Genomic DNA, 25,826 nt, shown 5'->3' with positions numbered 1-25,826 from the left:
TTAATTACTAGGTTTTTTTTATATATTTTATATGCTATAAATATTTTAATATGTATTTGTAAAATCAAAAAAATTAATATAAGTTTAATTAAAATAAAAATTGCTTGATTTAAATACATAATTAATTATAATATTTTCAGCATTTTAAAAATTAATTTAATGTTATTTTTTATTGTAAATCAGAAAAAAATTAATTAATTATTTTTAATTATAATGATATAATTTTAATAATATTATTAATAACATATTCAAAATAATATACAAATTTGTATCATATTTGGGGCCCAAACCCATACCTGTTCTCATAGGAGGACTAGCAGCTTAATTTTTTGTTGTTTTCTTAAAGTCATTTTTACCTTGTTTGGAAACTTCTAGTGGCGTTCATAGATATTCAATTTTTAAGTTAATTATTGGCCACATGTAGCTTAATTTGTGTACCATTAAATAAATTTTCATATGAAACATAATTATGGAATTTAAAATTACATGAGTTTAGTCTCTATTCCAGTTAATAAATTTTCATGAAGAGAAGCACCCCTCAAGGCACTATGCTCAGACCCATGTGAGAGGCATTGCCCCTTAACAATGCTAGGGATTGCCAACCTAAATCGCTGATTTCATTCTTATTTTCTTTCTATATCTCCAGGCTATTAAAATGTCTTGAAATTACAAAATACTAGGTTTTTCTCTTCATTTTTTCAGTTTTTTTAGTTTTTTGTTGATATGTTTTTTTCCCAATTTTTTGAAAAAATCTTACTTTTGGTTTGCCGCAAACAATTTTTGCTGCTATAATTCAGAGTACTTGACTGAGTGTGACTCACAATTTTCTAGAGATATTACCCCCAAGGGATTTCTTTAAGGTATATTGGTTCTTCTTTTTCATGGTGTTTCTCTCTTAATTTTATTTCTTGTTATTTTTAATCTTGTTGCAGAATTCAGTCAATTAATTGAACTCAAATTCTAACTCTATCAAATTCCATAAGTTCACAACTAGCCTAAGGAATATACTCAGTAATTTATGGATCACAGCACTCGTGGTAGATTCAAGGGTGAGGTGCCTTGAGGGTGGAAATTGTCAGATGGGGAAGGCAATGATTCTGGCTATGCGAGGGGCCATGAAGGCCATGAAATGGGTGAAGTGTGTAGCAAGTGTCAATGTTGATGCCCACAAATTAGTCTCTGACAATTAATGTTATATTCATGTTTATATATCTTGCATACAGCCTGCATAAGCATTTAACTTTATTAAGAAAAAGTCATTTGTTTCCAAACTAGGTCTCTAGTATGCAAATCCCCTAATCTTGTCTATTGTATTACTACTCAATTTCACTTTTCAATAGAGGGAACGATTGTTGAAAGTGAGTGGTTAAACTCATCTTCAATATTTGATAGAATGAACAATAAATCTCACTACCTTAATGTAGATGACTGTTGCAATCCCAAAGACGATGCTAATCTCATACAATAGGCAATGATAAGATCTGTGTTCTTGTTAGTTTGATTGCTTCATAAACATAGGGACCAAAAGCCAGCTGAACATTTATTAAATATCGAATAAAAATGAAAGTATATTCCATATGTTAAAATAGTGGTGAGGGCTTTATGGCGAGAGATTGTCATATATAGCTATATTAAGACAAACTGTTTCTGATAACTAGAGAAGTGAGGCATAATATCATAATACCTAGTGCCTGCACATGCAATAAACTAGAAAAGGATTTGATATAATTAGATAAGGCAAAAGCATTTTGTTCCCTAAAATTCTGTACCACCGGAAGACCATAATGAAAGTTCCAACATCAATTATATTCAGAATTCAGAACTAATATCTAGTGAAAAGTGAGCCTCTTGACTAGCTAAGTTTTTAAATTATTCTATCATAAAACCACATGTATCCTTACATTTAAAACGCACAATCCTTACCAGCTGATTGACACTTATTTATTACAACCAATGGAAATGTCACCGATGCTATGAATCTTCTTAAAGATTAAATTTGTCATGCATAAACCATGCAGTTCACTTGCAGATTTCAAGATCAATCAATTTCCTTGAAATTTCATTAAAATGCATTTTCCAAAATGTTGCAAGTGATAAAATCCATCTTCATTGAATTCTAGATCTCACTAAAGGCCTTGGATTACAGCATTTCTAGAAGGTAATACTTTCAACTCAATAATCTTCAGATTTTTTGAAATTGCAACTATAAGACAATAATATACACAAGCAACTGCACATGTTTAAATTATTCAAAATAGCAAACTATATGACATATACAAGAAAAAATCAAAAAAGAAAGACGACAAATATGCACCTGAGAGAATGCAGATAATCGGACATATCCTGTCTTCATAAGATGACCATCAGGTGTCTTGTGAAGAATAATAGCACTAGACACAGGCGAAAGCAAAATAGTCTCCCGTGATAGGGTAACCTTCATGCGAACATTAGTCTATGTTAAGAAAGACTTAACGATATCATATAAATTATCTAATTGGATACAAATTTTCAGAAACAGATATATCTGTTTGCGAGTGTACAATCATTGTTCTCATGAATTCTGGACAAGTGTCACAAGGTAAAACTGACATACAAGAAGTGTTATTTTTCTAGAAGAAATAAAGATAAACTGAAAAAAGGCATTTCAAAATAAATCATAGTCATCATTTTGAAAACTCTGTTCTTATGATACTTGATCAAATATTTGAAATGATAACTAATATGCGCCTAGAACAGAAGGTTGTTATATGAACTTTCACAGGTGGTGCTTCAAAGGTGCAGGTTATCAATTCACCAATGGTCATTAGATATTTTTCCAAAAGAAGGCACAGGAAATACCAGAACTAGAGAGCCTCACATCTTTGCAAAACAATTGCAAGCCGCACAAGTGTTGGATAAGCATATATGTTAACGTATAAATTTGTAATGTCTCAGGTTTCTCTATCATAAAATCACATGGTATATTATTTTTATTTTTTTTGAAAAGGAGCCCAATATATTAAATTAAAGGTCTAAGGGGTAAGGTGTATAGAAAATCAAATCTAGGATTTTAGAAGAGAACCATGTTGTTCTATATTATGCACTTGTGAATAGAGTCATATTACCAACAAATGTTTAATTGAAATGTCAAAAGCCATACTGTAGAAGTGAGATAAAAAAGGAATGTTGTCTTCTTTGTCTGTTTGAATGTTTAGATGCTTCCTTCAAGGAAGTATTTTGTTTTGTGAATTCAATGCCTGGAGAAAAAATTGGGTATTCATATTCATTTTTTAAAACATGTGATATCAGGGGAAAATTTACCCATTTTTGATAGCACTAGAGAGGTGGTAGGTACTACTTGCTAATGTTTTTCTCATTCAACCAAGACAACATGATCAAAACCTGAATGTTCTGCCACAAAGAACTAATAAACATCCTGGGAACACTGAGCTTCTAGCTCAACCAACTTTAAATCTGCAATGAGTTCTTCAACTAGAAGCATGTTCGTACCCTTACAGAACTCCACTTCAAGGCCTCTTATTATCAATTTGATAGCACTAGAGAGGTGGTAGGTACTACTTGGTAATGTTTTGCTCATTCAACCAAGACAACATGATCAAAACCTGAATGTTCTGCCACAAAGAACTAATAAACATCCTGGGAACACTGAGCTCATAGCTCAACTAACTTTAAATCTACAATGAGTTCTTCAACTAGAAGCATGTTGGTACCCCTACAAAACTTCACTTCAAGGCCTCTTATTGTCAATTGGTTGTCAATTAATCCTTGAGTTTGCATCAAGTTAAAGTCAATGTTTTTCTTCCCAATCAATTTGCATTGATTGTCATGTCCTTGTTCCTTATAGCTAACAATTTCACGAGGAAAAATATGATCACAACAAGAGAAACAACTTATGAAAACAAGAAAGAGAACAAGACAAATCAAGGTGGCAAATTGCTTAAAATGTTTTCCTAAGGGAAAACAGGACAAAGCAATTCAAAATTCTGCCATGCTTCTTCAAATGGCTAAGACATCATGAAACTCTGCCTAAAGGAAAAGATGAATCATTAAACTTGGGGTGCACATTTAAAGTGGCATCATAAGAAAAGCATGCTTAAAAAATGGCAAAAGGGTTATGAAAGTGTGCCGAGCATTTAGGTGATTAAGTTGTTCATGAAGTGTGCTCAAAGTAGGGGAGAGTGTTGAGTGATTGGCACCCAGCATGAAGGATGTTTGAAACATCAGAAATAGGGTGCACTTTGTCTTTGTAAAAGTCATCTAATCCTCTGCCCAGCAATCAAAAATGTGGTAATCTTGTAAGTGAAACATGCTGGGATAATGAAAACGGTTCCAAGACAAGGTTGGAGACATTTTAAAATGGCAATACCAAGGCCAAATTACACCGTAGGCCTATAAAAGTGGCAATTACCTCATAAGAGAGTGACCAACAAAGAGACAAAACAACTTAAGTCATTCAAGCAACTTTTTTTAGTGTCAGAGTTGTCATAAAAATGCTCCAAAGGCATACAAAGGTGGCAATACCTTATGTATTTGCACCTGGTATTGAAAGAAATGTCATAGTTGAGCACCATTTTGTAGTGGTTGTGCCAACATAAATTTCTGCTAAAATCTTAAAAAAGGACAAATGCATTATGAAACTTCACCTCAAACAAGAAGATTAAATAACTCAAGATTGACATATTTTTCTCTTGGCTTGACCATCCCTAATCTCTGCCTTATTTTGAGTCAAGAGTGTGTTGATGTGTTTTTTATGCACATGCGAACACAGAATAAAATACCAAGGTATCTTATCCTCTCTTGAACAAAGTCTCTCATATGCTATGCTTCGCGATCAAATGAGACAACTCCAAGGTTACGAAATGTCAGGTCTTGACTTGTGGATAAGTTCAGTGGTTTGATGTGATAATGCTGGAATCACAAGGGGACTTACGTTGTACATGAATGCTCAATCTTATCATGGATCAGGATAAGTATGCCGATAACTTAGGATTTCGCAATGACGCTCCGGACTTGATTCTTACTAAAAAATGAGCAAAAGGAATAGGGTTCAGGAAATCTATTCTAAACCTAGGAATGTAGGAAATGATGAATGGATTTAGTGGAATCAAACCAGGCAAGGTCTCACAATCAGGTATTGACACAAGCTTAGTGCAATCATCTAAGGTATACTTAAAGATTTTCAGGCTATCACCATCCAACGTAGACAGCATCCAAGTTGATGCTTGTCAATGGACGCATAATAGTTGAAATTATGCTTACTCAAATTCCAGTTGACCACACAAGGCGCACTTACCAGGGGCAAGAGGCTAGTGGTATGGACTAAGGATTTCATGCAAATAAATTCAACATATCTTCCACTCAATCTAACATACATGAAAATAAATTCTAATCTAACTTGGAGGAATTGAGAACCATGAATGCAAATACAACACTTGAAGAGCAAAATCACCAACAATTGAACAATGATTAGGATTCAAATAGTTGTAGCATATACCAACAATTCTACAAAAACTCTCTCTTACAAATGAGAGACAAGGGGGCATATATAGAGTCTCTTACAAATTGGATGGGCAAGATTGATCCAAGATCAACGACCAAGATTACAAGATAAAACCCTAATTAGGGTTTGTACAACCACCATTACATTGGCCAATAAGAAACAAGGGTAGGTAAGATAAAATAATATTTGATGTATCACCATGTGTCACCTATTCCCTCCTTGAATGAATGTTGACTTGGTACCCTTTGATTGAACGAGTGGTGACTAGGATGCCACCTCAGCTTGCCTTATACACTTAACCAATTTGCCTTGTACATTCGTCATCTTCAGAATGTTTGGAACCCCTTATGACACTTTACATTCCATCCTTATGTTAAGGAATTCCATGAATTGTTCCCTCCTTATGTTTGGAAAATTTCCCAATCTTGGAATCTTGAAATATTTCCTTCCTTGACACACTTTGATATTGGAATTCCTTGATGTAGTTCTGAATTTCTTGATGTAAAATCTCTTGTGTTCATTTCTTGAACTTGCTTTCCTTCATTTGTTCACCATCAAAGTGAAGTCTTCTTCATGATTGATCTAGTCCTCACCTTCGCCTTCTGGAATCTCTATCCAGAAATCCCCATCCAATCTTTGAAGTATTGATCTTCCTTATCCTCATTGCGTGCATCCTCCTTCACTTCAAGCCTTGATCATCGTACTTCCTTTCCTCGTAACAATCCTGCAAAACAAATAAGCATTGAATCAAACACTAGTATGATAAACTTAACTTCAACCTTGGTGGGAAATTCATCCGCATATGGACTGATCATTCCTCAAAACCATCCGCATTATGCTTGTCCATTCTTCACTTGGTGGAAATTTGATGCCTATCTGGACAACTTCCTTCCTTTGTAATTCTGCCCTGCAGTGGAAATCCGACCCTCATCTGGACTCATTGTCCTTGAAAATCTTGTGTTGACTCAATCACCATTCCATGGAGTGGAAATCCGGACACCATCAGGACTTTGTTCTCGACATTTGTCCCAACATGTGATAGGTAATCCTAGAAAATTGTACCACCAATTCTGGAAAATATGAAGGTCCGGATTAAAGTCTGGAAGATTTTCCTTAAGAAAAAACCAATTTTCAGACTTAGGATAAGTTTGATCATAATTGCTAAGTCTGAAGACACCCATGTAAACTCAGAAAATCAAGTATTTGGAGCCCAAAAATGAATGTTCAGGTCTGGAAATATCACTTGGAGGTCTAAAAACACTCAAAAAGTAACTAATTTTTTATATAAAAGTTGTAATTAAAGTCTGATTTTCTGAGGACAAAGTCTGAATACGCCCTCCAATGTCTGAAAATACTCAGAAAATGGTATATTGAAGTCTGATTTTCTGATTCTTAAGTCTGAATACACCCTCTGAAAGTCTGAAAATGGCTCCAAAAAGTCTGAAGACACTCTGAAAATGATGAATATCAATGGCTAGAAGTGGTCACAGCCATGTCACATGCTTGCATTTGAATTATTTTGACCTTCGAAACTCAAAAATGGTCACATCTGGGTACAACTATGTTGCTGGAAATGAAGTTTCAGTCTGAAGACAACCTGGTATACTCAGAAAAATGTCAAAAATGGTGCCAATAAGTATACCACAATGGTGTGAAAAAGTCTGATTTTTAGTTCTTAAAGTCTGAAGACACCCTTCCAAGGTCCAACAATGGTTGCCCAATGTCTAAAGACGACCTGCAACTTCAATAAATCAGTCATTTATACTTGTCGCAGTCATAGGAAACACTTGTATTTGATGAATTTCACCTTCCCAAAGTGAAGTTTGTTAAATCTGGACACAAACAAAGGGCTGGTAAAAAATATTTAAGTCTGAAGACAAATCTGAAAATGGAGTTTCAGACTTAGATTAGTAATGGAAGCTCCACCAAATGCCCAAAAAACTCATAAGAAATGATGCCCAAGTAAAATTTTCCAAGTTGGCAAGTGGCTGGAAATGAAAATCAGTCTGAAGACAACCTGCAACTATGGAGTTTCAGATTGTAACAACAATGGCAGCCCTTGAAAATGCACTGAAAACTCCTCCAAACAGCCCTTAACCAAAATCGCCTTAGTGTGGATGAGCTGGGCAATGAAGAATAATTCTGAAAATGTGTTTCCAGCCAACAATGGAAGTCAAATCACTCCTAGCAATGGCGCCCAGCAAGGTCTGAAAATAATGGCAGCCACCAAGCATGAAGAAAATCACCCCAAACAACGGCACAAAGCACTCCCAAATAAAAATCGAAATTTTCTCAGCTATGGTGCCATTCCAAAATTCTGAAAAATGTCTTCAATGGCAGCTCGGATCTGCAACAATGGAGGTTTGGAACAACAAGCAAAAAATGGAGAAAAATATCGCCCAAGTCTCCAGACACAAAATCGCCACCTTTCACCAAAAATCGCCAAACTTGAAAAATCGAAAATCTGGAACTGGTATTTAATGGCAGCAAGGGGAATAGATCAGCGAATTTGGAAAAAATAGAGGAGGAAGGAATCCTCAATCCAACACTTCACTTCAATCACTTGCTAAAATTCACCCAACTTGGAGAAAAATCGCCTTTCATGGAGACACCTGGCAAATTTAATAATAAAATAATGTTAAGGCTCCTCTCTTATACTTGCTTTCACCTCTCACTTTCACCACACAAGCAATGTGGGATAAAACACTTGCTTAAATAGTTGCTTGGTAAAAACCTAACTTGCTTCTAGAAGGTTAAAATATTAAATGATTATTGCAAGTTATTAAATTTTGCTTTCAAATTTTAAATAATCATTAATAATCATTTAAAAGCAATTAAATGGGGCTTATCTATTAAAATATTGCAAATTAAATCCAAAATTAGCCTCCAAGGGAAAATCGACTTGGGTTGGGATTGAAAAATCCCTTCAAAACTCATTAAAATGTCAAAATTTCCCCCATAAGGGAAAATCGACCTTAGCTTGGACAAAAATCCATGCATAAATTCATCAAAATTGCACACAAAAACCCCGAGGGGAAAATCGATGGCAGTCTGGATTGAAATCCACACTCCAAACTTACTTTACAAGCAAAAATCACTCCCTAGTGGAATTTCAACCTCAGTCTAGATGAAAATCCGGACCCAAAACACTTCAAAATATTCCTAGTGGAAAATCAACCTCTGTCTGGATGAAAATCCGAACAAAAATCTGCACTTAGTTGTCACAAATATTCTGGTGGAAAATCAACCCAAGCATGGAATCATCCTCAACGTTGTCTGCATTCCAGCCCACACTCTTGGTGGAAAATCGATGGCAGTCTGGATAAATCCTGACACTTAGCCAAATTTTAGCACTCCCAGGGGAAATTCGATGGGATAAACAGTGGGGGAAAATAGTAGCCAGTATGGATTTCAGGGGAAACCCATGTATAGTGTGGATTTTGAGTGGGGGAATGGGTTGGGTAGTCTGGAATGTGGGGGGAAAAGCACCTCTAGCATGGAATTTGACCCTTTAACCCTTGGAATAAGGATTTCCCTTAGGATTTTATCATTTTAACCACTCAAAATCACTTAGAAATATTAAATTTACACTGGACTTAGGCAAATTTTTCAAAAATATGAGCAAAATGATAGAAAAATATTGGAATAAAGTGGGAAACCAACTTAAATAATACCTTAGGAGCGAGAAAACAACTCCAAAATGTCTTGGAATACCTTGGCACTTTAAAATCACTGATGCGCGTGTTTAAAAAACACGTTAACGCTCAAAAGGTCAAACACTTAGACAAAACTTAGGATCATTAAATTATCAACGTTTGCAACTTGATCCTATAACTTCAAAAAAAACCCTAGATGGCACTAGGCAAACACTAGGAAACTAGGCAAAACTTCTACCCTAAAAAGCGAAAAGTGGGGGGTCCCCATTTGCAATGGGGCGATGTATGAAGACGTCACCACAGAGTGAAACCCAAAATCTCACTCAAATGCCTATATAAGTATGTCATTCACCCTTCAAACATAGGGCAGTTCATCTCTGTTACTTTCAGCAGAAACAAGGCCTATTTACCTGATTTTTGCAGGTTTGTGAAGATTTCTCAGCACCATGGTTGAAGGTTCCTAAGATTAGCAGCAGTTTGTGAAGGGTTCTCAGCAGTACATTTCTTCTTTCCTCCTATTCTTCTTAATTTTCTCTATTGTTATACAGCCTTAAACTGAGTTTGTCTCTTTCTCAAGCAGTCATATTTTATTTAAAAAAGCTAACTTGATCGAATTTTGCAAAATGGAACTTGGAATAAGCAAACAAATTCTTATGAAGCAAAGAGGAGATCTTCTTTCAAGATCTTGAGTTGACATTGTCGAGAAAGTATTAAAATAATTGCTGAAAAAAGGTTTCAAGTGCACTAGCTAACCTAAGGTTTCATCAAGATCCTTAAAAAGATTGAAGTGTTTCTAAGGTTGAGGGTTTCAAAAGCAGAGAGAATGAGATATCAGCTTGATGGAGTATCAATGAATTTATCACAATTAGGGTTTAGTTTCAATTCATCAAACAAATATAGGCAAGGTAGTCATCAGATTCATATCATACGGTTTTCAATGATTTTGAAAGGATCTAGGAAAAGGTTTGCCAAGTTTCAAAGGATTTTAATCAAGTTTTCAAGTCAGAGTTACTTAAGATTTTCAAAAATCACTAAGTGCCAAAAGATTCTATTTTTCAACTAGCTGCATCTCAGAACTATCGCATTAGTAGAGAATATTTTTGGACCATAGAGATAAGCCTATTTTCAGCTTTTGTATTTAATTATTTGCTTTAGGATTAGTTTTCAATAAAGTTGTTTCATTTCCTTTTCTTTGTAGATAAAGATAAAATTTATTTAAAGCAAATAATGTTGGTATATTTTATTATTATTTTAAATCCCTAAAAGTTATCCTTGAGAGTTTATAAATAAGTGCTTTGAGCACAAGGATAGTTAGAATTCAAACTAATGTTGCAAAAGCTATTATTTAGTTGAAGTTATTGTGTCATTCAATGATTGCACATTTGCAATCTAATCAAGTAGATTGAAGGGAAATTGCATTCAGTCGAGGTTTGTATTGGGGAAATCAATCTTTCTAAACTGTGGCTTTCAATGTAATTTAATTGTTTGCTTTATGAAATCATTTGATGTTGAGGTTGATTCTTTCCTATTGTTGCTAATCCATTAATCTTTGCTTTAGATGATGATAAGCGTTATATGTTTTCTGTCCAATATATATGTGTTGCAACCAAATTCTAGTCTTTGTTTTAGCCAATGAGAAGTTGTCTTTGTTTGTGTTTGATAGTTTATCCTCCTTCAAATCTGAGAATCTCACTTACAGGACTTGACTGCTAACAGTCAGACACTTGCATCTTGGACAAAAACAAAGTCAATTAGTTATTTACATTTATGCATGTAATAGCCACCCTCAAAATAATTTAAATTTTTTTACCAGTATGGAAGCATCAACATAGACTTGCCAACAATGAAATAAGCTATCATAATGCGCTGATATAAGTTTACAGTGCAGATACAAAGTCTGGGTAGTAAAAAAGACACATGCAACTTCAAATTCAACTCCAACTTGCATGAAATAACACCAAACTTAGAACAACTGCTAAATAACTTGAGAACAACTGAATAAGTGTTGGAATGAGAAATGGCAAGGGTGAAACCCACTTTGCATGACTGAAATATTGTTGGCAGGTCTGAGACATAAATGAGTGCTGCTGTACAGGCCAAATAGCCCACAAGGTTCACCCCAACTTCATTCAAACTTGCAAGGGACTCCTCTATTCTCCAACACACTAAGCAATGAAAATATGGTTGTGGCAGGTCTGATAAGGGACTGGAATCTTGCTGTAACAGTCTGGACAGTGAACTAATGACTCATAAAACATGTTCCATACACACTGGGTCACCAATAACGAATATAGATTGATTTAACATGCTCCATACACCATGGTCTTCACCCAAGAACACCAAGATGACAAGTAATGAACTGTGCAACACTGATAATCAGTAATCAACAGACTAACAGCTGGTACAACCCCCTTGGGCCAATGATAGCAATCCAAGTTCACCTCGAAACTGCAAGGACTAGCATTCTAGAAACTAGGTGCCATCTACTAACCAACAAAGACGTCAAATGAGGCAGTGATTCTTGCTGGTTGTTCACTCACCCCTCTCACAGGCATAGGCCCCCTTAACACTTACTTCTCCAACTAGATATTGAATGGCTTGCAAGAATGAAATGATAGCTACCAAACAGCAAATTAGTCATAACCTCAGGTCCTCAACACACATATACCTGCATACATGATGTACATCTTGTCAATGGAGATTTGGTACAGTCAGGCAAGGGAAAATATGGTACGGCCAACAATGATAAAGTCATTCAATCGCCCAGCATAAAGCCCAACTGAAAATGCATTCAAAACACACCCAATAATCTCTGAAAGCAATACTAAACCACTCCCCAAAATTTGTAATTAGAACACATCAGAAACCTTCATTCTAAAACCCCAAAATTGAAACCCTATGAAGAACAATGGTGATTCCTGAATAGAACCACTCCAAACTAGCTATGGAGCGTGTTTCAAATCCGAAACTAGAAATCCAATAAGGGTTTTCGTCCTCAATATATCAGGAAGAACACGTAGGTTCAATCTGGCAACATAATGATATAAGAAATTTTCAGCATATGGGCAAATGAAACCTCAAACCTACTTTTATAGTGTTTTGGAGGGGAAAGGGCACTCTGAAATTATAAAATTATTCAGTTATCCCTCAAACATCCTTTTTGAAATAATAAAATGATATTCATCTGCAAGACCCCCTCACTTTTCCCTAGGCATCCACTTTGAGGGGACATAAAGCAACTTTAATAAAATATAACACTTAAATAATTTAACGTTAAACATTAGAAACTTAGGTGTATATTTTTAAGTACTCCACCTGAGTTGCGGAAAGCACTACTAAGGCCTCAAAATCCAAAACTGAACATGCCATGATGTGACTAAAGCAGTGGAACGATGACAGGTGCCAACTCGAAGACTTCTAAAAATAGACGTGCTCTCCAAGAAGTTTGGAGCACACCCTTGAGGTTTGAAAACGCTTATGAAAGCGTCACTACAGTCCATAACAACAACTGAGCTCAACGCCACAAATAGAAACCTAGAAATACTAACACTACAACCTCCAAGAAGTTTGGAGTTCTCCCCACCATACCTTGAAGCTTACAAGAAAACTTGAAAACTGGCCAAAAGCTCACGAAGCAGTATTGCTAAAAATGGGGACATAACAATGCAATCCCTCATTGAAATCTAATATAGTGTGCATAATTGTAAATTATATTTTTAGTTTAAAATTTAAGTTTAGTTAGATCTCAAGGAGCTTTCCCTTATAATTTGAAGAATGGTTCTAATATATGTGTTGTTTCATTTTTTATTGTCCCATAAGAGACAGATTAAAATCATAACAAAGTATCAACTAAAAAGGAAAATTTATTAATTACATACTATTGATCCTTGCATCTATAATGTCAGGCATAGCATGGAGAATGTACACAACAATGGCCATACAAGTGAGTGAACTCTTGCAGATAATTGAGGTATTTATATTCACTTTCAAATCTTCTGCCTAAGGAAGAGCAAAACACAGCTTGATGAACGAAAAAAATTAGATTCTATTGATTATTCCTTGCTCTGGTAAATTATACAGCTTGCATTTCCACTTTTATGTACAATGTGAAATACCTTCACTAACCTTCTGTATTAAAAGTCAAGGTAACTCTTGTATGTTCTAAGTATCTATTCAATTACAATATCCTGTTCCCAAAAGTAAGAAGGTGCTATCATTTTCTAGTACAAGCTTCCATGAAATAACTTATATTTGCTTGATAGTTTTCCACTTTATGGAATCAAAATTTACAATTAGAAAGGGTAGGAGAATTAAATGACCTCTCTAATTTTTGCTCCTCCTTCATAGTCTGCTGCCTGATAAAACAAGATAACCAAAGTATGTCAAATGAAGAAAAAACATATTATAAGTAATATTTGAGTCCATTGTTGAAACAACAATATTTTCTTCAATTATACACAAGTTACTTAACATTTCAAAATATAAACTGCAAATATTTTATTTATTTCTTTAACTTGGGAAGCAGTAGGCTTGATTCCTAACTTGTATTGATGCTAATATTCAGCCTGGCAAGCTTGACTTAGTGGCAAAGACTGAGCAACGTCACATGAAAGATCAAGGCTCAAGCCCCATCAAGCTTAGCTCCCTTACATCGCATAGGCGCCCATTGATTATTGCAAAAATTTGATCAGATCCAGGTGAGAACTCTAGGTGAATTTGACAGCATAGTTTGCCCTCTTTCCATTGCACCATATTTAAAGTGCAATCTAAGTTTTGATGAAATCTCAGTTGATTCTCCTCATGAAAAATATAAGCTTAAAGGACTTATCTTTGAAATTCATGATAATTTCTAGGGGAAAGCTTGCCAAGATTATTTTGATCGCAATTAAAAGCATCTTCTTTATTACATTTTTCTCTACATGAATAATCAGCTGCTGTGAAGAAAATTATAACAAGGACCTAATCAAGCTACTCTATTATATATGTTTCACAGATTTTAAGGGAAATGAAGGACCTAATCTTATCTTTTTGACAAGTCAAGAACTTCAAACAAATTGGTATATCGCACGGCAGGAATTTAAACAACTTTTTCTTATATATTGCATCTAATACCAATTTAATCTGATTGGAGAAACTTAAAAATATAAAAGAGAGAGTATCATTAATATATCACACGCACTAGGGATTGTAAAGACAAACTTTGCAACATAGATCATGATCACATCAAAATGACAAGAAAGAATAGTTTTTTCAATAAAAGAGGAATGTATTAATATAATTAATGCCATTTAAGAAAAGCATGATCCTTAATCAAAAAACAAAGGTTTAGAGGCTGAGATGATCGCAGTATGCATGTTGTTAGAAAAACAGATTTTATGCCCATTTTTCATGAAAGCACTAAAATAGAAAGCACATATTGTAATGCCCCTAGAATATATGCCCTGTGAGCTATTTAGTTTCTTATTGTGGGATAAATGTGCTCTGATCCGTTGTAATAAAGTTTCTAATGAAGCATTGTTGTACCATTTAAGTGTTTTGAGTATGTACTTTGGACATTTGTTGTATCCCCTTATCAAGATTGAAGGCATTGGGTAAAGACCCGCAGTCTATCTCTATTTCCAGTAGGATAAAGGACATGGTAAGGGAAATAAATTATAATTTAGGCTCAATCATTGTGTAAAAGGGTGATTTAAAATATTGTTATTAGAGGTCATCTAAATGAGAAATTATGAGGCCTATATATTTGGTTCATTAAAAAGTAGTTTCTAATTTTAACTTGCAGAAAAAGAGTGAATTATTCAGGAGTCCAAAGTGAGGCGCCTACATAGGAAAGGCACGCACCTAAATTGAGATATCCGTCTTATCATTATTGAATTCGAATTTTTTGAATATTGAGTAATTAAAGTGTTTTATTTCTAACATAAAGAGTTCTAATATCCACCAAACTCAATCTGCATGGTGGCTTCCCAGACTAGGAATCAATTCAAATACAATGCACATATGGCTTCCATCTCAGTTATCTATTGTACTCATTTGCCTTTTCTCTTTAACATTCAATTGTGTGCATATCTTGATGGATATCTTTAGATTGTCTATATTATCTACCTTCATTATTTTTTTTTATTTGGGCAATTATGCACTAATAAACACATATCACTAAAATTATAATTTTCATTAACAGGATCTCTTCAGCCTATTTTCCTGGTTATCAAAAAACCTTATAGCCTAATTGATGATTTTATAATCATGTTGAATTTCCACTTACAAATAATGTGTATTGACTGACCATTGAACAAAAAGGATTGAAAAAATTAAGAAGTTATTACATTCTGTAGCTTAATCATAACAGATGTGCCAACACGCCCTCTAAGCTTTTGTGCTGCTTCTTCTCCATTCATTCCTACAAGGGATTCACCTGCAACATCGACAAGAAACTCAAGCATAAGGAGTACAATTTGCGAGGATTTCTTTATTTCATGTACAATTCATGAATTCTACACATCCTTCTCAAGCATGAACGTTATAAATTAAACAAAACTTGAATAGATGAAAGAAGAACCTTTGTATCATCATCAGAAATTGTCAATGGAATAAATCATGTAACAAGTAAATGTTAAGTTGTTACAAATTTCTATCCTAAAGTCAAAAACTGTTGTTTTTTTATCCTTGCACCATTCTACAGAAGATTCTATAACTGAGCTTCTGTCACCACCGCCTCCCTTGTATGCGAATATATGTGATGATTGCAACATGTTTTGATAAAATAAAATTAATTATTTGCATATGATAATGAAAATGGCCTAATTGACAATTTTCAATAGTTAGTATGGTGGGTCAAGATATGCACAGGCACTTGTCAACCATTACCAGCATCCAACCATAATCACTATCATTATTTTCCAAGTACATACTAGTCAAAAGCAATCATGCCAAGCCACTCTCCTTTCTATTCCCATTTAATTTTATGTCTTGATAATATATAAATTGGTATTTGTATTTGTAGGAGGGTGGTTTGTATTACTACTTTAATTTACAAAATATACAGTTCAGCTGGGTAACATTGGCCCCGTGGAATAAACACAGGAGGCCTTCCCCTCCAGAGATATCACACATGGTAGATTATAACCATAAAATAAAGCAAAAATGATTACATGAGGAAAAAGACAAGATCATCTAACCACAAATATCAGCCTCAAATTATTATTTATGTATATATTGAACTTACTGTGCATGTAATTGTTATATTTTCTCCATGCCTTAAATAGAAGGTGAATTACAACTTGAGAAGTAGAACATGAAAATCCCTCCCTACATTTTGATCCATTCACATTTCAGAAATAGCACACCATATTTCAATGAACATTAGCGATGACAACCTTGGACTGTGTTAGTCAAACATTTTAGAAGAACATCCCACAAGAAAGTCTTGAATGAGAGGAAAGTTCTGGAGGACAGCAATCTATAAAAGAATGTCCATCAAGAATCCAGGGGAAGCCTTCACCAACGCAAAGTTCACCTAGTAGAATGCACCTGTGTTTTCAACTCAGTGTCACAAGACTCAGACTCACCTTAGCTGATTTTTGACTCAGACTCAGACTCGATGCGTAGACTCGGCAAATTGAAAAAATCATGAAATATAGAAATTTTCAAGGATTCAAGACTTGTTTCTTGCACCCTTTAATAAAACGACTTTAAAGACACAATAAACTAATCAAATAGAATCTACTTTGACCAAATACAAAAGTATACATTGATCACATCAGTATAAAAATGAATTTTAATTTTTAGCTTTAGAAAACAATATTGGTAGATTAAATTTCTTTTTTTGATCACTCAGGGTATCCCCATGACCCAGCCCAGCATCCATTTGGGGCAAGCTGAGGCGAGACTAGTCCCTAGAGATGTACCAAGCAGCCCGCCTGCCAGGCACATCAGGTGAGATCTAGGCCTGGGAGTTGAAACCGTGACCTATGGGGAGCAAACCCACGGCCCAAGCCAACTACGCTACCCGTGTGGGCTAGTAGATATATAAATTTAAAACTATAAATATTGTCAACTATATACAAATCTCATGGATTATGAAATCCAGGGCATCAAAACAAATATCAAAACTAAAAATATAAGTCTATGGTTTAGATGAACCTACATTACTCATCCCACCATCACAACAAGTCGTGCAGTGGCATCTATGATAGGTCCTAGATGACGATTTAACCATGATATGTTCTTGTGTATATTCAAGTGAGGGATTTATTATTAATGTTTTCTTGAAGTCTTCAAGACTGCATGATTTCTTGTCAAGTTCATAACAGAGAGGAATAGTTGAGCAAAAATATAAATTGTTATTATGTTCTAGCTTGACCTTTAGCTAGGATACTAATATTGTTTTATGAATTGTATGTGCAAGGAATGATTGATACATTCTTACATTATGAAAATGACATTTCTTGCCAACTATGACTTAACTTGTATTCGCCAGTTTTATGACTGTTGTATGCCAACTTTGCCTATGGCAATCCTTGCATACTAAACAAGTTGTCCAATGTATGAAACAAGTTAATCCTTGATTGTTGCTTTGACTGTGAAGATACAGAAAGTTGCAACAAGGGACAAGTATTATGTAGATTTTATGATCACAATTCATCATTGGCCTATTACTTGGTAAGACTTATAGTTTGATGGGAGTTTGGGAGCAACACCCCAACAGGGTCAAGGGCAGTGTGTCATGAGCCCATCATGAGCTGGGTCGGCCCAGCACTCAAAAAGGGTGTTTTTAAACACCAATAAATAAAGATAATCAAAATTTAATTTTAATATTACCTACTAGCATGGCCAACGCCATTTGGGGCCAACCAACTTAATAAATATAATATTAATTCAAATTTAAATCTTTTTTTCCCTCCTAGCTGGCTGACATCATTTACCCTTTGGAGGCCAACTTGTGTGCAGTTCCTTTGGGCGTGCTTGGGTATATAGGTCATTGGCTTGATCTAGCGAAGCAATGAAGAGTTTTTGAACAAATTCCTAGTGACACTCCAGCAAGACGAAAACCCTACTGTGCGTGCGAGGAGGTTAGGACGAAACCCCTAACCCTCCTTAATTCTTCTTTGCATTCTATTCCTTCATATCTGCTGACTGTTCAATCCATTGCAGGTCTATTGATTACTTGCATCTGGTGTATTGAAGGAAAGGCAAATCAGAGGATAAATACCATACAAGTCCGGAAGGTGGATTTTGGAGCTGGTCCTATTAAGGGTTTACAAAGGAGGTGCTAACTTACCTAGGCATGGCTACAGATCTCCCAAATTATTTGCAGATTTGGACCTCCATTTGTCAGTAAGGTGCTAGGCAATCTATAATCTTGATTTCTTGTGGTGAAACTTTGCTCATACCATCACTAGAGGTGGATTAACTCAGATCAGGACACAAGAGGATAATGAATTAAGAGATCTTATTGAAGGCTGTGTGCCTCAATTCATACTTTGTGGAGTTTACTTATTCAGGCATCTACTTCCAGCATTCTTCCTAATTGTTACAGATCAGAAATTATCTGTCATTGATTGTAAATCTGCCCTAGAGCCCTGAGAAGATCCCACATTCTTAACCAGGTTCTGGGCTAACTGAGGATATTAATTCTGCAGAATAAGCAGAGTCTTTGCAGCCATAATTCTCTATTTCTTGAGGTGTTCAAGTTAAAATTTATTTTTATGTTTGAGTTCGTATTCTGAGGGTTTAATTTTTTGTTACCAGCCTTAATTTTGGAAGTTGTTAGCAAGATCTGATTTAAAATTGAACTCGAAACCCTAGGTATCTTACAGAGAGCTTGGCATCCTGCCAACCTGTGCGTGTGCAGATTCACAAGTGTTAGTGACAAAGGGTTGAGGTATCAACAAAAGGAAAGGAGAGAGGCCACCATGGGTGACAGAAATGAAGACAACCCTTGAGAATTCATCAAGGAGAGCAAGGAGTTTTAGACTTACATGAGGGACACCATGGTTGAAATGGTCCAACTCCTAAGGGGACTGAACTAGCAACTGAGTGCTATTAGACCTTTTCAAAATAGAATCGAAGGGAGCTGCACTGGCGGTGATAGTGTCTCAAGTAATCTAAATCCAAGAACCTTTAGAGCCAATTTTCTGGAAAAAGGAAGGGATGGCACCCATGGAAGAAGAGCCACCCAACCAAGGAGATGAAATGAAAAGACTTCATGATGAATCCAATGCCTTAAGCACTGCCAAATGAAGAGACATGCCCTTTACATAATACTATAAGATGAAGACAAGGAATGGGCATAGGAGAAAAAGGTATGATGAGCAACCCTAAAAGGACATTCAAAGCCGCTTAGGAAAGATCACAATTCCTACTGTTGATGGATCCTGTAGCTGTTCAGCAAGGGCTTGGTTGCAGAAATTGGACACATACTTCTCTTTGAATCCAATATTTGAAGATGAGACCATCAAGTTTGCCACCTTGCATCTTGAAGGAGTGGCTCACGAATGGTGGTATCATGGCATGGTGATCAACGAGCATGACTCAATCACTACCTTAGAAGACTTCAGCCAGAAATTGACAGAGATTTGATAGGAGGGATCCAGAGATTCATTTCAGAGAGTTAGGATAGCTGAAGCAAGAGGCAAAGTGGAAGCTATGTAGTAGAATTTCATAGGCTTTTGGTGATGATTCTAGACGTGACAGAAAGGAGGCTCATAGTCCTTTTTGTAGAAGGCCTATCTGAACCCCTCAAAGGATTAGTTAGTGCATTTGATCCAAGTTCATTGCAAGAAGCCATTAGGAGAGCTCTAAATTTGGACGATTCAGTGGGTAAGGATAGATTCTGTTCCAAGAAGGCACCTCCTATTGTGCCAAAAAAGGCCTCCTCAAAAGAGAATGCCTCCACCTAAGGCATTACCCCACAAGCCAAACCAAATGGAGGAACCTAAGAATGAACTCTGAAGGAAAAAGCTATGCTTCATGCAGAGATCCATGGCAACTAGGACATAGGTGTTTGGGAAAGGGACAAATACACTGTATAGAGGTAGTCTCCAATGAGGATACACAGGATGATGTGCCTACGCAGAAGATAGCTGTGGATGAGGTTGAGCATGAAGACCAAGGAGGGGAGCAACCGGGAGGTACACTTGCAACACGGGGCACCAAGATATCATGCTTTCCATGTTAGAGGAGTCTTGGGACAAAAGGTGACAGTTCTTATCGATAGCGAAGCCACTCACAATTTCATTGACAAGGGGTAGTGACTAAAATGGGATTGAAGAAACAAGGGGCTAGTGACTAAAATGGGTTTGACTAAAATACTTGTTTTCAGTGCAATTATTTTGTATCATGTGGACTAGCCCCTAACATGTACTTATCAAACGTCAAGACAACTTCTAAGAAACTGCCATACCTAACTACATCAGACATGTTTCAATGTTCACATTTAACTAAAAGTCAGTGACTTTCTGTACTAATAAAGTGGCTATAATATAAAAGTGCCTTTAAAAACCATTTAATTGAATACCCCTTTAATTTTAAATTTTAATGTTACCAATTTAAACAATTACCATGATTCTATATTTTCAAGCTTGCCTCTCATAAGTGATTTAAAGAAGACATTAGTTGCATATTTGTATTACAAAATACATCACTTCAATTTCCTTGTTTCGATGTTTACTCTTCCTCCCTTTTTACTTCATATTGTCCATTTAATTTGGAAAAAAGAATTCCTCTTTTCATCTCAATTGTCCTAACATCACATACACCCATTGTCACAAATAATCAGATTTGATGAGCAAATTTACAGATCAATGGTAATCTAGATATAATACATCAAGCATTGGTAAGAGGATTATTGTATTTGTGGATGATGATGATCTTTGGCATAAGGAGTTGCAGCTTGTCATATGCACCATAAAATCTGTACTGTAGGCCACAATACAGAAAAACTGTGACTAAGACACAAAAAGGATATGGCATTTGCATGAGATCAAACAAGCATATTAGCCTTTAAACTGTGCTTCTCTATTTCAAAAAGCATTTATATGATAATTCTTAGCAAATACGTATTCATGACTTGCATTAATTCTCTGCTCTCTAATGCATGGTTTATTGTCCACTGATAGAGACGAAACTTTGTAATAAACAAACCAAATAGCTGCACCAGCAACAAACAAGAAAGAAAATAGGAACAATTCACAAGGTTCAGAAATTTACATTCTGTCAAGAGTAAGAATAAATTGAATTCCCTTCAAAAAATTCAGCCACTGCGGAAATATGAGGCATGCTGACTAAAGGAAAACAAAAGTTTAGGTGCCCTACCATCAATTTCAACCAGTTCATCCCCTGCATGTATACCAGCTCGTGCAGCAGGACTCCCAACTATTGAAGATAACACGGTCTGCAATTTCAAATAGGTAGTAGAATACAATGTAAAACATGATAGCTCAGATTTAAATTTATCAATTCCAAATTACAAACATAAATATGAATATTATGCTATTTCTGAATAACTAATTGTTATCACTTTAATTTGTGCTTTCCAATCCAACACAAAACAAAATAAATGTGTGCTAGAACTGCTCTTTGAATTAAAAGGTGAAGCTCACTGTAAACAAAAACTAACGTAATCTGAAAAATATGTATGAGCTATTTGCAATTTGTAGTGTTCCATGAGCTGATTCATACTCATACAAAATAAAACCAAAATTGTTGGTTTTTGGATTCACCTCAGGCAAAGGTTAATATGAACTTCAACTCAAAACAAACATTTTTTATTAGATTAATATTTGCATATCTATTTATTTAATGGTCAATAATGTATTTTATAGGTAGATTAGATTTGTTTCTAATTTAGTCTTCAATGTTCGATTGTTTCTTTAGGAAACATCAACAATGTAAATGCCTATATATGTACATTTTACCCTTTTAATAAAATCACGCATTTACCTTGACATGGTATCAGAGCGGGAAAAAATCTTTGCTGGCTTCTTTTAAAAAAATTCGAATTTTCTTAGGGCCTATTTTTTCATAGTCTGTAATTCGTGATCTATCACATGAGATTATCTGAAAAGGTTGTGGTAATCTGTAATTCGTTTTTCGCATGGGATTCCTTCTGATCATTGGCGCAATTTTTTTCGTTTTCGCGAGTTCCTTAGGTGAAATATCACAAAGGTGCACCTGTGTTTGTTTTGTGGGTCTTTTCTGCTTAACCCGCATGTGCGCCTTTGTTTTTGCCCGCGCGATTCTTCTCACATGACCTGCGCGCAACCTTCTGCTCTGAGTTCATGATTTTTTTCCGCAATCTGGGTTCGCGCGGTTCTACCTCTGCTCTTCACGTCAAGCTTTCACGGCCTTCTATGATGCAGCTTGAAAGATCCTCAGCCAGATTGCACTGAGATTTTTCTGATTTTTATGGTGCTGAAATGTAGGTTTTAATGTTGTTTTCTGTGTTTTGTGCTTGGGATTTGTTCCCAATGGATTGAATAGGGGTTTATTCATAAACAATGCTAGTGAACCATAAATTTAGAATTCAAAATGCAGAAATAAAATGACTAACAAATAATTTTCAGAATTCTGATTCAGGAACAGCAATGAAACAATATTCAGATTCAAGAATTGTAATTCACCAAGTCAGCAAGTGGCATACCAGGAATACAACGCCTAGCCTAGAGGGAGTTTTATTGAAGAACTGAAATAGAATACAAACTAGGAGCTTCTAGCTGCTGAAAATGGCTCCAAGTAGTTTTATTTGTTCCTACCACAATTACTATAAACAAATGCTGAAGATCTACTGAGTTCCACACCTTGCTCCCAGGCTGGATTATTCCATCTACTAACAAGTCAACAAACTGAATGAGAAATATGCTCCTATCACCTGCTGAAATTATTAAAGTACTGCTGTGAATGTTAAGATATAGCCCTCGTGAATCTAACTCATGGTAAACCGGTTATTATATATATATGATCAATGCCTGAAAGTCATTCTGGAGAGTGCTATTAACACACAGTCCCGATATGCAGATGGACATAAACTTTGTATACACTGCGATGATTATCACAGTGAGCACGAAATCGTGCCACTGTGATTACATTACAATACGCACTGTAATGTAATCACAGTGGGCACGATAAATATCGTGCTCACTGTGATTACATTACAATACGCACTGTAATGTAATCACAGTGGGCACGATAGTTATCGTGCCCATGTGATTCTCGATCGCATTATATTAACGGAGCATGCAGTTCGGAAATTAAACATAAACAAACTAATTGTTATGAACGGTTGCCTCTGTAGGGGCATGTCCATACGTGGCAACTGCCACATATGGACATGTCCCTATGTAGGCAACCTTTCCTCTTGTATTTAAACCGGATTCAATGATGGAGACGATCAATAACTCACGGCAATCAGTCTTCCAGAATCGCTGTCATTATCTTCGATCCATATTTCACAACAGTGAAGTGCTGCACATAACATTTGTTTGAGAATTATACCCTCAACTGGCTGAATCGAACAAGTTTGGCACCCAGGTAACTGCAAAGTGGTACGGCTGCCTTCAAAGAGTGTACAGCTTGCTTAGGATATGAAACGGCTGCCTTAGGAAGATCATAAACCCTTCCAAATCTGCAATCAACTCTGAAATTTTCTGAGTTAAGAATTCTTTGAATAGGAATTCTGAGTGGATCCCTCTCTCCTGCGGATTGGGGTTTTGTCCAATACACTTGCCTTCAAGGAGTTTTCGTTACCATAAGACTCAATAGCTGCTGAAAATCTTCTCCAAAGCTCAATTCTCAATCCTGTGATGTAAAAATGAATTCATAGATGCCAAAATGAATGCCCCTCTTGTTACTTTATAGCTTCTTAACCCTAATCATAACATTTACGGTTCTCCTGTCTTATTTTTAATGAAATTTATTTGATAATTATTCCCCTAGCAAGTTCACCCAACTTGAGGGTCTAATCCATCATTGAGGTTGGCCACTTTTTAAAATCAACTTTATGCCTAGGGGATTGTGCCATGCGGTTGCTTTAATGTTTTATTATTACTTTATAACTTAACCCCATAAAGTCACTTTAACTTTTTTCTATTTTTAGAAAAAGTGATTCATATCAAAATAACATTATATTCTCAAACAATAACACTTCCTAGCACCCAAGTGTCAAGTATAGGACCCCACATGCCAGCACTGTCATCTCCTATGCACTGAATTCACCTGCGGAGATGGATAACAGGCGAGTCTCTGTATTTGAGTGATCTACTAGGAAAAAGGGGACATTACACAACTGAAAGTTTTTCAATGTGTTTTTGGATGCGTTTTTCATTCCTTCTTTGGCAGTTTGTGGCCGCGATTTTTGTGTTTTCTCAACCCGCGATCTAGATTCATTCTTTTTCAGTTCTCTGCTTGTAACAAACATTTTTTTTGCTAATGTTTTTCCTTGCGGCCAGGGTTTAGGTTTTGTTTGCTACAGATATGTGCCCACTGTTCTAGCCCATGACCTAGGGTTTTGACAGTTTGTATTTGATTTTTTTGGGTGCTGCTCAACTAGGGCTTATCTATCGATGGCTAGGGTTTTCAAACCCTCTTGTGACACTTTGACTGGTGGCTAGGGTTTTGACAATTGCCCCAGAGTTTCTACTCATAAATTTGCCTTGGAATCCGTGTCAAAAAAATTTGCCTTGGAATTTGTGCTTCAAAATATGCCTCTTTTTTCTATGCATTGGGATTTGTGCCTCGGGTTTCGTGCAATCACTTTTTTAATTAGATCTTCACCTCTTTTGTTTACATCATTTTTCATGCCTCAGAAAGCGTGAAAGAGGGCGTCTTTGACCAACATTATGTTGGAGGGCAGTCAAAGGTTCAATGGTCGAAATTACAACACCTGGAAGCAGTGAATGATGACCATTTTAGAATATCGCCGCCTTGATGCTCTCGTTTTGGGTATGAAAACTCGTCCTACAACAGTTGGACAAGACCTGGACAAATTTGATGAGCACAACCGGCAAGTTGTGATGCTTATCAAACTTTCTATTACTGATGATCAGATGCCTCAAGTGTCGTCCGACAAGACAGCTGCAAAGATCAGGACTCATCTAAAGGATCTCGATGAAGGACCAACAAGAAGCAATAGGCAGTAGCTCTTTCCTCGACTGAGGCAAAAAAATCGAGGAAATGTTAAAGCAGCTTGTGAGGTAGTTTGGCCTCGAAGGACGTTTTTTGACATGCAAATGTCTCAAGTAGGTCCTTCACCCCTCTTCTGTGACAATCAAGGGGTGCTCAAACATGCCGAAAATCTAGTCTTCCATGAAAGAACCAAGCATGTTGAGCTTCATTGTCATTCCATCAGACAACTTATCAAAGAAAAATCAGTTTAGTTGCAGTATGTTCCAACTAAGGATCAGACTGCAAACATCCTCACCAAGTCTCCAAACCCGAACAAGTTTGTAAAACTTAGGCAACTTGGTGTAGTTGACAGATTGACCATTAAGGGACGGTATTAGATTAATATTTGCATATCTATTTATTTAAAGGTCAATAATGTATTTTATAGGTAGATTAGATTTGTTTCTAATTTAGTCTTCAGTGTTCGATTGTTTCTTTAGGAAACATTAGACAAAAGTCGTGCGTTCTTTCTTAAGAACCAATTGTTCTCCATAATGATGCCTGAAAAG

General features: G+C 35.9%; 1 protein-coding gene across 2 annotated transcripts in view; it reads right to left on the bottom strand.

The window, feature by feature from the left end:
• Nucleotides 1-25,826, bottom strand: part of LOC131047416 (carboxyl-terminal-processing peptidase 3, chloroplastic) — a 190,084-nt gene that overhangs the window by 31,042 nt on the left and 133,216 nt on the right. The window contains exons 5-8 of one of the 2 annotated variants that reach the window (XM_057981306.2): nt 21,472-21,550; nt 15,483-15,571; nt 13,476-13,511; nt 2,315-2,434 (exon numbers count right to left, since the gene is read on the bottom strand). In XM_057981306.2, coding sequence (XP_057837289.2) covers nt 2,315-2,434; nt 13,476-13,511; nt 15,483-15,571; nt 21,472-21,550 — 324 coding nt within the window. The remainder of the gene's footprint in view (nt 1-2,314; nt 2,435-13,475; nt 13,512-15,482; nt 15,572-21,471; nt 21,551-25,826) is intronic. The other variant, XM_057981314.2, reaches the window with a different exon arrangement.

Source organism: Cryptomeria japonica, chromosome 4 (genome assembly GCF_030272615.1).
Source record: "Cryptomeria japonica chromosome 4, Sugi_1.0, whole genome shotgun sequence".
In the NCBI taxonomy this organism is placed as follows: domain Eukaryota; kingdom Viridiplantae; phylum Streptophyta; class Pinopsida; order Cupressales; family Cupressaceae; genus Cryptomeria; species Cryptomeria japonica.
Note: the sequence above shows the minus strand (reverse complement) of the source record. Positions and strands in the feature narration are given on the sequence as shown.